Source organism: Stenella coeruleoalba (assembly GCF_951394435.1).
Source record: "Stenella coeruleoalba genome assembly, chromosome: 8".
Classification (NCBI taxonomy): Eukaryota; Metazoa; Chordata; class Mammalia; order Artiodactyla; family Delphinidae; genus Stenella; species Stenella coeruleoalba.
This window is the reverse complement of record NC_137154.1, coordinates 24333497-24346443: the sequence shown is the minus strand read 5'-3', so window position 1 is coordinate 24346443 and position 12947 is coordinate 24333497. Positions and strand designations below refer to the sequence as shown.

Here is a 12947-nt window from a genome sequence, read left to right as displayed (position 1 = left end):
AGCTGCATCCGCCCGGTGAAGTGGACTTCCTTCAGATCTCAGTGCCTGCTTCCTGTCGCCCCATCGGCCCCAGCCCCTCCGGCCTCCTCGGAGGTCTTCAGGTGCGCCCTCTCCCCTCAGCACACTCTCACCTGAGGGCCTTCACGCCGTTTCCACGGAGTGTCTGCTGGCTCACTTCCTCGCTGCGTTCCAGTCCCTGCCAAGATACCACTTCCTCAGTGCGGCCTCTCTCACACCCTGTGTAGCATATGTGGTTGGCCTGTCACTCCTCAACCTGTTTTATTTTGCTTCAAAGCATGGTACAGCCACCTAAAGTTAGACATTTATTTGTTTATTGTCTGGCTTCCCGTGCCAGTCTCCAAACTTTATGGGAGCAGGGACTTTGTTTTCCTCCCTGGTATATTCCCTGATCCTGGAAGGGTGCCTGGCCTTTAGTAAGCCCTCCTGAAATATCTGTGAGTGAGCGAATGTCTGTGCCCACGTCACTTTGTTTGTTCCTCCTCCCTCTCTTACTTGGCTGCCTGCTTACCAACTCAGAGGGCCTTCCCTCTCTACCCTATATAAGTATTCCCCCTCCCCACCCCCCCATTGGCTGCCCCTGCACCCTGTTTCTCATTCATAGCATTTGCCAAAATTTGTATCTATTTACTTGTTTGTCTCCGTCCAACCATTTGACTGTAAGCTTCAGGAGAATAGGTTTCATGCTTTACTAAACACCGGTGTGTGCCCAGCTTGTCTGGCGTTGGCATGTGCATTTTATTGAACGAGTGAATATGTTTTGTGCTGCTGGATAAAATGTGGGAACAGTCAAAGGTGAGGTGAGGGGACATTTGTTGTGGTAAGAAACATTGCATTTAGTGTCTGAGTCTTGCTGCAGCAGATCGCATCCGGCCAGTTTCGCATGGCAGGTTAGGTAGGAGTAGATGTTGTTTCTAGTAGCATCACTGGTGCCTCTTTTATCCCAGGGCTGTTTGCTGGAACTTCTTCACACTTGGACGCTGAACCTCAGTGGGATTTGGGTGCCTCTGTTAATGGATGTTGTCTCTTTTAGGACGTGCATTCAAGATACAGGACGGAGGCCCATCAGGATGTGGTGGGAAGATTTAATGAGAGGTGGGTCTGGAGCACGTTTCTCACTTCCTCAGCTGTGGGGAGCCACAGTGGGAGGAACATTTTCACCTTGGACCCAACTGAAAGCTGTGCTCTGTCTCAGGGAAGATAGTGCAGGAGCCCCAAATGGTGAGATTCCCGATAGCAGCGGTAGTTGTGCAGCTAACTGGAAGCAATAAGAGTGAGTGGAAGGCTGGGGCCTGGATTCTATCTTGCTTCTGGCCCTTACCAAGTCTCTCTCCCGCTCTGGCTTTTAGCCTACGCATCTGTCAGAGGGGTGATTTGTCTGGACCACTCTTTTCCCAAATGTGTTTCACAGAACACTGATGTTTAAGAGGGACCTTATGACAAAGGGGTTCTCTGGTCCAGTACGTCTGGGAAATGCTGATATGGTTTTTCCTTTCTGAGGATTCACGTGAGCCTGTTTTAGCCTCTGAAAAGTCTCACAGCACCAGGGACCCCAATTTATTTGACCACAGACCCCTTTTTAGGGAACGCCAGTTAGCAACACGTGAAACACCTTAAGAAGAAAGAAGCCATGTCCTAAGTCAGTGGATCTCAACTGGAGCAGTTTTGCCCCTGGGGAGACTTGGCAGTGTCTGGAGACGCTTTGATGGTCGTGACCTGCGGGGAGGGCGGGAGGCTGGTGGCGGTAGAGGCCAAGGGTGCCGCTGAACAGCTTAAAAGGCACCGAAAAGCCCCTCCAACAAAGAATTATCTGGTCCAGAATCTCAGTAGTGCTGAGGTTTAGGAATCCTGGCCTGGGTGAACTGTGCGACCTAATTTCAGTCGCCTCTGAAGCTGCTCAGTAGGAGTGGGCCTGGAGGTCGCCCAGCGCTACTGGCTGGAAGGGAAGCCTGTGAAAGTAGTGCGGGAGGCCCTTTTCTTGCAGTTGTGGGAGAAGCTTGGATTTTATAGCCAAACACATGTTTTGCTACACGCAAAAATGTTTGTATTATAGTGCTAGAGGGAGCTTTCCCCTCCACCCTTTCCTTTATTTTCTCCTCCTTGTGGCAGAAGGTCAGTCCATTTGTGTATGCGTTTGTTTCCCTGTGTGGCTGGTGAGCACATGTGGGGTGGCTTTGGCGTTCCCCATTCAAGGAGACACGTAGTGCTAAAGGGTGAACCTGGCAGGATGGGGGAAGGGCCGGGGCACCCTGGAGCAGCGGGCTTCTGCACAGTAGGGGCCCTTGTAATCAGTCGCTTAAGGGAGTTCCCCGTTTGCTTGTTTGCTCTATAAAGCATGTTCGGGCCTCGTAAAGGAGGCTGGGAATCATCCAGCACTGCCCTCCAGATGACGGTGTTGGCTTTCTCCAGCTTTCTTAGAGACGTGGGGCTAGATGATTTTCCCGGAGAAAAGCCCTTCCCTTGTTGTGCAGACACTGCCCTCAGCACCTCACGACTGCGGTTTCTTCCTCAGGTTTATTCTTTCTCTGGCCTCGTGTAAGAGGTGTCTCGCCATCGATGACCAGCTCAACATCCTGCCCATCTCCTCCCATGCCGCCAGCGTTGAGGCCCTCCCTCCCCAGACCCCGGTGAGCTGCCGGGGGCCGGGAACGTGGGGCAGGCTGCGTTTTCTGTGCTGGCCCTCCCGGGGTGGCGGCAAAGCTTCTCCTCCTCTCCTGTCTGGTAGGAGGAGAGTCTTGGGCCTTCTGGTCTGGAGCTGAAGGAGCTGAAGGAGAGCTTGCAGGACACCCAGCCTGTGGGCGTGTTGGTGGAGTGCTGCAAGACCCTAGACCAGGTGAGCGTGCGTTCGGAACGTCCCCAGCCCAGTCTGCACGGCACGGAGGGGAGAGACAGCAGGCGGAGAGTGACAGACGCCAAGCTAGAACAAGGCTTGGCTCCTCCAAGGGCGAGGTCCCTTTTCTGTTGCTCACTCTCAGGCGTGCAGCAGCAGCATGTGTTCACAACAGTGGTCCAGGATTAGCTCCCCCTTCCCCACGTTATCAGGGAGCTGGGGGTCGGGGGGAGATGGGTTACATTTATGGAGGAACGCCACAGGCACGGGGTGCTAGACCTGTGTCCTTTCATTTTCATTATTTTTTTTTAATTTATTAAATTTATTTATTTTTGGCTGCATTGGGTCTTCGCTGTTGCGCTTGGGCTTTCTCTAGTTGCGGCGAACTGGGGCTACTCTTCGTTGCGGTGCGTGGGCTTCTCACTGCGGTGGCTTCTCTTGCTGCGGAGCAAGGGCTCTAGACTCGCGGGCTTCAGTACTTGTAGCTCGTGGGCTCTAGAGCGCAGGCTCAGGAGTTGTGGCACATGGGCTTAATTGCTCCGCGGCATGAGGGGTCTTCCCGGACCAGGGCTCGAACCCGTGTCCCCTGCATTGGCAGGTGGATTCTTAACCACTGCGCCACCAGGGAAGCCCCCATTTTCATTAAGTTTTGATGATGTAAAGGTTTTCGCTTATGCCTTGTTCCTAAGTGAGGAGAGCTGGAGGCTTCAGTGTGAGGGCTGATGAGGGCCGTGTGGTGAGGATCCTCTGTGTACCTGATCTCTAGGTACAGACAGCAGGCTGGGTGGGAGCTGCCAGGATGCATTTCTGTGCTCCCTGAAGTGGCCAGGGCTGGTAAACTTGGCTTCTCCGGTGGTTCCTGGGCGGTGATGGGAGCTGAATGGATGTGGCCCAGAGGCCTGCAAGCTGTCGGGTGTGTTCAGGGTTCTGGTCCAGCCTGAGCCAGCCAAGCAGCACAGGCCTCTCTCAGCGCTGGGCTTTTCCCTCATGATGGAAAACAGCTGCAATGATGCCGCCCACTTGGGGCTGAGACCCAATAGGGTGGATTCCCTTTCCATGCTGGAAGTAGAATCACCAACCATGCAGCTCTCTCTGCAGCCCCGGCTGCAGGCTCTGGGTTGCTTTCAACCACTTCCTGGTAACTTTATCACCAGAGACAGGGAGTGAGAGAGAGGATAGGGAAAGGGCAGAAGAGGGAGAAACTATAATACAGTAGTATTGTTATAAGAAAATAAATGACCCATGGCAAAAAAATTTAAAAAATCAGTAAGTAGGAAAGTGTGCATTAAAAATAGAAAGTGGTGTTTCTCCTTGGCTGTCCTGCTCTGCAGAGACAGCTACTGTTAACGGTTTATTGTGTGTCCTTTTGGATCTTTTTCTGTGCATATAAATGGGTATTTTTAAAGTGTGCAAAGGGAAGGTGGTCCCCATTAGACATTTGGCTTGATTCCAGCTTTTTTGCTATTATAAGTAATGCTATTAGGACATTCTTACAGATACATTTGTGGGCACTGTCTCTAGGATAATTTAACAGGAGAATTGCTGGGGTAGAGTATGTGTGCATTAAAACAGGTGTCATGCCAGGTTATGGAACCCGCACCATGTATGAAAAGGCCTTTTTCTCTGCAGTTTTGCCAACACTGGGTACTGTTAAACTCGTATATCTTTACGAATCTGATATGGGAACATAGGATCGTTGTTTCAATTTGTTGTTACTTTAGTTATGAGAGAAGCAGGCACTGTTTTCATATAATTACTGGTTATTTTGTTTGTTTTTATAAACCACTCTGCTTTTTTGTATTGGTTTTTCATTTTAGAATATTACTTTAGAGTGCATTTTTAGTCCAGATTTCATACCCTTTTATTATGTTTGTAGATTTTGCCACTTATGTTTTATCAGAGTTCTTCACTTTTCTACTCTAAAGCAAACAACAAGAGGATAAAATACAGTGTTCGGCCAAGGCCGAGTTAAGGCGAGTAGGACCTGGATCCCCTCTGAGTGTTTCCATCTGGAGAGACTCTGGCTTCCTGAAGCCCCTCCCCTTCCTTCCCTTCCTTCTGCCTGGGACTGCGTCTTATCGGTATCTTCTGAGTGTCCATGCCCAGTCATGTAAGGCAGCTTCTTCAGGACCAGACAGGCCAGGCTGGACAATCTGGCCTTCTTCCCAGTCTCAGTGGCCTGTTCCCAGGGCAGATTCCCCGTGGGGAGCAGAGTCTGGCCCCTGAGTAGTGTTATGGTCCCTCTTCTCATTAAGTGCCACTGACACTCCTCTAGGCAGGGGCTCAGCAGTAAACAAGAGGGACGCACCTGCTTTATGGGGCTTACATTCTGGTGGGATGAGGAAGACAGGGAATCAAGGAAATAAGCAAACCACATATTGTAGTAGAAGGTGCTGTGTAGGTGGGGAAACATGAAGAGCAGCGAGGAGGGATGGGGAGTGCCGGGAGGAGGGAGGGGTGCTGCGGGTCTCTGTCTCGTGGTCAGAGAGGGCCTGGTGAGCAGCTGCTCTTTGAGTGGGCTTGAAGGAGTTGAGAAAACGAGCCACGTGGCTCTCTGCAGGGAGAGTGCTCCCGGCGGAGGGGTCACCAGATACACAGGCCTCAGGTCGGTTCTCCTGGTGCGCTCAGGGACTCACAAGGAGGCCGACTGGGCTGAAGCAGAGCGAGTGGGTGAGGGTAGGAGGAAACGATGGAGGTCAGACCGTGCAGGCCATGCAGGCCCCTGGGAGGGCTTGGCATTTACTCCCAAGTAATGGAGTGATGGGGGCCAGCAGAGAGTTTTATGCTTATGGTCTCTGCACAGCTGTCAGAGGGATCCCCAGGCTGGCTTTATTTATTTAATCCCCGTTATCATGCTTTTTCTTTTTAAACAAATACACAAATTATTTATCCAATTGAAGGAATTCTTATGCTTCTGGAAGCCAGCCTTAATTTTAACAGGATCGCCTTGTGCTGTGTTGAGTCTAGGCTGTAGGGGAACGAAGGTGGGAGCAGGACTGATTAGGAGGCTCCTGTAATAATGGCGGCAGTACAGGGTGGTGGCTTTGACCAGAGTGGTGGAGGAGGAGGATGGTGAGGAATGTAGAATTTTTATGTTTTGAAGGAAGTATGGACAGGATTTGCTGATGAATCAGGTATGGGAGAAAATGGAGAAGACTTTTGGCCTAAACAATTGGACAGTTAGCTGAGCTGGGGAAGATCGTAGGTGGGGGAGGATTGGAGGGGATGTTAGGTGTTCAATGTGAGATGTCTATTAGATGTACAGGTGGAGGGCAGAGCAGGGGCAGTTGCGTGTATAGAAGAGTCTGGTGTGCGGGGAAGAGGTCTGGATGGAGGTATGAACTTGGGGGTTATCAGCACCTAGTTGGTGTTTAAAGCCTTGAGACCCAGAGGGGACGATTAAGGGAGTGAGAGTCCAGGTGTTGGGCCTTGCTTTCTGGCCAGTAAGAACTGCCCTGCAGCCCCTCCGCCTCCGAGTTAGCCTAGGCATCAGCCTGAATTCTCCGCAGCGATGGTGGTAGATGGCTGGACCTTGGCCTTTCTCAAAGCTCACCTAATATGTTTCTCTTTCCACAGGCCAAAGCTGTCTTGAAATTCATTGAGGGGATCTCGGAAAAGACCCTGAGGAGTACTGTTGTGCTCACAGCTGCCCGAGGAAGGGGAAAATCTGCAGCCCTGGGATTGGCTATTGCTGGGGCGGTGGCTTTTGGGTAAGGGGGTCCCCATCTTTAGGCACTCTGAGCTCTGAGGGAGCAGTGTGCAGGAGTAGGGGGTCAGGGGACAGGGAAGCTGCTCCTGGGTCTGAGCGGGCTCCTGTGTGATTTCTCTAGGTCTTGGGTTCCTGTCTAGAAAGAGCAATGCTGTTTCCCCCAAACCCCCAAAGGTGCACATATATGTGTGCATGCACACACAGACATACACCAGGGCCAACTCACTATTTAGAGTTGAACAAACACACAAGAGCAAAGAAATGGGGGTAAGAAACTTAAAAACTCTCAGGAGATGAGCATGAATATGACCCGCTTTGCTGACTTAGAAAAGTACAAGTTTGACATTTTAATGATTTTGATCAGTAGAAGATCTTGTTTGCTCCTGAGGAACTGCATTTGAGTGTGATGTTCCTTTCCATTCTTTTGTCCTGGGCGGAAGACTTCTGCAACTGCCAGGAGATCATGTACTTCCAGCTTCCCAGACACAAATAACGGACCTAGAATTTGCCACGTCCCGTATGCATTCTCTTCCTTGGTGCTCCTAATTAACAATGTTAGCGTTTCATAGATGGATAAACCCAGGCTTAGGGAGTTTCAGTGACTCACCCAAGACCCCCCCAAGTCAGTGCTGGTAGTGCTGGGGCTGAACTCGGCTCCTGACTCCTAGTCCTTTGTTTCTCTCGCTGCTCTGGCAGTACCACTCAGCCCCGCCACCATCAGCATCCTTTACACTGAACAAGGATTCCTCAGAGGTTAACTGTGGCCTTAGTCTGAGCACAGTTGAGCACTTTGGCTTCACGGTTTGAAACCCTCACAGCACAGCTAGTGATGAGAGTGAAGCCCTCTCCCGTCCCAGGGTGCAGGACTGGGGAGCCGCGTGCCAGCCCTGGCACTGAGGGAGCAGTCCCCACAGTGCCCTCAGCAGGGTGCTTTCACAGATGCTGGTAGCTGATTGCTGGGATGTGCTACCTTCAAACTGGTAATGCGTTTTCATTAGGTTGGGAGGAAGAATACCCTCAGGTCTGGAGTTGCTTTACTTTTCCTCCCCAAAACGTGTGTCCTGATTTTTTTTCTGCCACTGTCTCTGGTTATCCCCTGTGTAACAGGGGCAAACAAAAATGTTTTCTTTTTTTAAGTTCTCTAAACATTTCTTAGATTTCCTAATTACTTAAAAAAAAAAAAATCCTCCTTTTGTTCAACAGCTACTCCAATATCTTTGTTACCTCTCCGAGCCCGGATAACCTCCACACTCTGTTTGAATTTGTATTTAAAGGATTTGATGCTCTGCAGTATCAGGTAGGAAATTAGGATAAGAGCTTATTTTGATTCCATGCTGAGTATAAATCCAGGTGAAGTCTTTAGAATGCAAACTTTCGTAATATTTAGTTTCTAAAGCCTGTTTCTGACGTTTGGCATTGGTTTGGCTCTTTCCCTATTAGGAGCATCTGGATTATGAGATCATTCAGTCTCTAAATCCTGAATTTAACAAAGCCGTGATCAGAGTGAACATTTTCCGGGAACACAGGCAGACCATTCAGGTGAGGCTTGTTCTAGAACCCTACCACGTGGGGCCAGTGTCCTGCTGTGTATAAACGCTCTAAGACGTCTCTTTTTATAGTTGTTTTATGTGCTGTGTAATTGCATATCTTTTAGACAGCGTTGTTGTTTTACGGTAAACGTGTTCCAGATTTTCAGCCTCTTCTAAAGAAAAACATTCGAGCAGACTACCAAATGTATGTAGCCAGATGGGAAAGTTGTAGTTTTGTCCCTTGAAAATTGAGTGAGTAGGATTGTAAGTATGCTAATCAGCTAAGAGAAAATCATTTTTTCGGACATTTCTAATTTTGCATAGTTACAGCAGGTTTTGAAATGATGCATCTGTAGCAAGGACAATAAATAACCTCACCATTTAAAAGAAGAAAAGTTCTTTGTAAAATGTACTCTGAATCTTTGTGGTTTAGCCGGTGGCCTATTTTCCTTTTGAAACAGTGTTTCCCCGAAAGCTCTGTGAATCTCCAGTGCTCTGTAAGCCTGAATGGTCTGTACGTGTCCAAAGGCTACAATTTTGTTAAATCGTGACAGGCTTGCAGAAGGGATGGAGGCCCGTGGGCTCCTAGTGGAGCAGGTTATTGATCACTTTTGGAGTTGGGTTGGGGTGGGAAGTGGGCCAGGCCAACTTGGCACTTTACGCCCTTGAGCTTTATGCCTGTGAGGCATTTGTATATGTCTGTCAAGGAGGTATACCTTTTATCAAGGATCCAGGTTATAAATGAGGTTCAGTGTTTGTGCCTTTTTCCCTCAAGGACCTTAATTTTTTTCTTGCTGGGTCTCTTTCTAGACTCTCTTCTCTCTGTGCGTTTCTTCCTACTTTGGCCTGGTTCTCTCAGCTGAGGGGAAGAGAGTCCAGTGTTGGGGTAGGGCGGGGTGAGGGGCAGGCTGCAGGCCCTGAGAATACAGAGATCTGTTAAAACTCAAGAGAAACACACAAACCAAAGAGGGAGAAGCTTTCCGTGAAATGCCTGGCTCAGCCCTCGCTGCGCCTTGGATCTGTCATCAGAGACCTTCTCGTATTACCAGAGTCCTTTTGTCTCCAGACTGGAGTTGAAGCGCAGAAGAGGTGACCTGACTTTATGAGGCTACATTTGTGTCCCTTTGAGACCTCTTCTTTCTTTCTGGAAATTGCGATACAGCAGAATATTAAAGTCGGCGGTGCCTCTCCAGGGGCCTGCTTCCTGCTGCTTTTATGAGGTGCTTGTTTAGTTTTTCTCTGTAAGGATCCAAGATGTGGGGCCTTCCTGAGGACATGTATCTGCTGTCGGAAATGAGTGGGGTCTCTGCTCCCTCGACCCATCAGCTTCCAGCAAAGCAGTTAAAAAATCTCACCTGTAATGGAATACTTGAAAACTACAGGAAAGCACAGAGACCAATATAAGATAACACTCAGGTGCCCAGCACTCAGGCTTAAGAAATGCTGATGTTTTGCTGTTTGCTGTGTTGGTTTCACGTTTAAAAAGCCACTCATGGGCTTCCCTGGTGGCGCAGTGGTTGAGAGTCCGCCTGTCGATGCAGGGGACACGGGTTCGTGCCCCGGTCCGGTAAGATCCCGCATGTCGTGGAGTGGCTGGGCCCGTGAGCCGTGGCCGCTGAGCCTGCACGTCCGGAGTCTGTGCTCCGCAACGGGAGAGGCCACAACAGTGAGAGGCCTGCGTACCGCAAAAAAAAAAAAAAAAAAAAAAGCCACTCATATTTTTGTTTTAAAGATCTGAATCCTCACAGACACGGTTGAAGTCCCTCCCGTACCCTTCCCCATCCATTCCCTTCCGCCACTCCCCATACTGTGCTCTGAGATTGGTGTGTTTCCTTTCTTTTTCTTCTCTTTTTTAATAAATTTATTTATTTATTTTTGGTTGGGCTGGGTCTTCATCACTGCACGCAGGTTTTCTCTGGTTGCGGTGAGCGGGCTTCCTATTGCGGTGCACGAGCTTCTCATTGCGGTGGCTTCTCTTGTGGCGGAGCACGGACTCTAGGCTCGCGAGCTTCAGTAGTTGTGGCTCGCGGGCTCTAGGGCGCAGGCTCAGTAGTTGTGGCACACAGGCTTAGTTGCTCTGCAGCATGTGGGATCTTCCCGGACCAGGGCTCGAACCCGTGTCCCCTGCATTGGCAGGCGGATTCTTAACCACTGCGCCACCAGGGAAGTCCCTGGTGTGTTTCCTTTCAATTCATTTGTTTATATTTCACTACATAATTATGTATCCGTAAATGGTAACGTACTATACTTGTCTTTCTTTAGCTTGCCTTTTTTTCACTCAACATTTGTTTTCAAGTTGGTCCAGATTGAAGCTTGTAGATCTGGTTGATTCATTTTTAAGCACTATATGAGCACATTACAGTTTATTTATATGTTTCTAGAATTGGAATTGTTGGGTCTTAGGGTATACGTAGATTTCCATCTTTCTCGGATTTTGCCAAATTCTTCCTTAAAGTGTTTGTACATATTGACATTCACCGCAGCACTCTCGAGTTTTTGTTTCCCCACGTCCTCACGAACACTGGGTGTTTTACTGCTATTTAAGTTTTGCCCGTCTGCGTGTGAAGTGGGGTCTCCTTGTTGTCTTGAGCATTGCTGTGATGACTAGTGAGGTTGAGTACCTTTGTTTATGTTAGTTGGCTATTCAGGTTTCCTCTCCTGTAAAAATACCTCTTCATAGACTTTTGCAAACTTTAAAAAGAGCAGGAACCCCTGTAGGAACTGAAAGCGTTGTTTATACGCATAAGGGTGCCAAGCTCATGGCAAGTTTGTGACATTAGATGGCCCAGCTAATAATATAAATAAGGATGTGTGCGCACTAAGAAGGTTATAAGTCTTAGAAGTGTCCCCACCAGTGCAGGGGGACCTGGGCTTTATATTGATGGTGTCAAAGCAGGACACAGTACCCAGAGTGTAGGAGATGCTTGAGAAACTCCTCGCCTTTAGCCATTGCTGGGGCCAAGCTTGCCTCTGGCCCACTGGCCAGAGTGAGGCTGGGGAGAAGCCTGAGAAGGGAGAGAGGAGAGAAGGGGAGGCACCACCTATCACTCAGCCAGGTCCCAGGTAGGGCATTTTTACAGATTTACCTATTTTTTTTCTCAAGCAGCCATCAGGTATTTCCTCCATTTTCTGGAGAGGAATCTGAGGTGCTGAGATGAAGTGACCTGCCCAGGGCCACACAGCCAGTGGTCGACCTGTTTGGACCCAGGCATCTGACTCTAAGCCCATCCCAGCTTTGCCCTGCCAGGGAAAAGCGAGGAGGAGGAATGAGAGAAGAAGAAATGGGACTGGGGAGAGAGAGTAAAGAGAGGCCTTTATGGTGACTCACCAGAGATCACAGCCATGGTATCAGGTGGCCAAGCTAATAATACAAATTTTTCTTTCTGGCAGTATATACATCCTGCAGATGCTGTGAAACTGGGCCAGGCTGAACTTGTTGTGATCGATGAAGCTGCTGCCATCCCCCTCCCCCTGGTGAAGAGCCTTCTGGGGCCCTACCTTGTGTTCATGGCATCCACCATCAACGGGTGAGGCACCTCGGGCAGGAGCCGTTGCTCCCATTGTAGGTTGTTGCCAGTTACATAGCATTTAACGAATGTGACCTGGGCCTGGGTGGGTAGGGCTGATTCCTGAAGTTTGAGTCTTTGGGGCTCTGCTGCACTCTCTCCTCAGCCTTCTCCTTGGCAGCTGGCCCCTTCATAGTAAACTACAGCTCACTTCTGGTCCGAGCTATGGCCCACCAGAACAGGCAGCACCAGCCTGAAGAACTTCATAACCCAGCTGATGAGTGTCTCCTTCTGTCTGTAGGCCTGATGAAGTTCTAAAGGGCACATGGATGGCAATACCAGTGTCTTATCTCTGAGGCTTATGTGAAAATATAGTATTAAAGTAACTGTATAGTTATCATAAGAAAGCAGGCTCAAGAGCTTTTTTAAAATTTTGAAATATTTAGTTCTTGTTTGCTTTAGAAAAGCTAGAAAGGTAAGGTAAGCAAAAAGAAAAATCACTGGTGATCTGACCATATAGAGACAACTTTTTCATTTTGAATAAGAACATAAACATAGTTTTCATAGTGTTTTGAATTTGTTTTTTTATATAAAGAATATACTGGGAATTCCCTGGTGGTCCAGGGGTTAGGACTCCGAGCTTCCACTTCTGGGGGCCTGGATTTGATCCTTGGTTGGGGAACTAAGATCCCACAAGCTGTGCAGCATGGCCAAAAAAAAAAAAAAAAAAAGAATATACTGGGAAATCTTTCCTGTTCAGTGTATACATATCTTCAATATAGAAAAGGTTTCTATATGGAAGTCACATCTTGAAGAGATAATTCTATATTATAGATTTATTATTTGACTGCTTTGCTTATACTGAAAACAGTTAAGTAAAATGGGTTTTACTCTTTTTTGATAACTGCTTTATTGAGATATATTTAAAGTGTATAATTCAGTGATTTTTAGTATATTCATAGAGTTGTGAAACCATCACCACAGTCAATTTTAAAACATTTTCATTACCCCAGAAAGAAACCCCATATCCTTGCATTATCATCCTCCAGTTCCTTCCTGCCCCCCAGTTCTAGGCAACCACTAATCAACTTTCTGTATCTATGGATTTGCCTATTCTGGACACTTTATATAAGTGGAATCTTAGAATATGTGGTCTTTTGTGACTGGCTTCTTTCACTAACCATAATGTTTTCAAGGTTCATCCGTGTAGCTTATATCAGTACTTCATTCCTTTTTATGGCTGAATACTATTCCATTGTATGTTTATGCACATTTTGTTTTTCCATTCATCTTTTTGATGGTCATTTGGGTTGTTTCTCTCTTTTGGCTAGTAGCAGTAATGCTGCTGTCAACAT

The 12947-nt window shown here is 48.3% G+C and overlaps 1 protein-coding gene across 1 annotated transcript in view; it reads left to right on the top strand.

The window, feature by feature from the left end:
- The window catches only part of NAT10 (N-acetyltransferase 10), a 40207-nt gene that overhangs the window by 7653 nt on the left and 19607 nt on the right, over positions 1-12947 (top strand). Inside the window, exons 6-12 of the mRNA XM_079929697.1 lie at positions 1052-1113; positions 2531-2645; positions 2744-2851; positions 6425-6558; positions 7761-7854; positions 7998-8096; positions 11477-11613. Coding sequence (XP_079785823.1) covers positions 1052-1113; positions 2531-2645; positions 2744-2851; positions 6425-6558; positions 7761-7854; positions 7998-8096; positions 11477-11613 — 749 coding nt within the window. The remainder of the gene's footprint in view (positions 1-1051; positions 1114-2530; positions 2646-2743; positions 2852-6424; positions 6559-7760; positions 7855-7997; positions 8097-11476; positions 11614-12947) is intronic.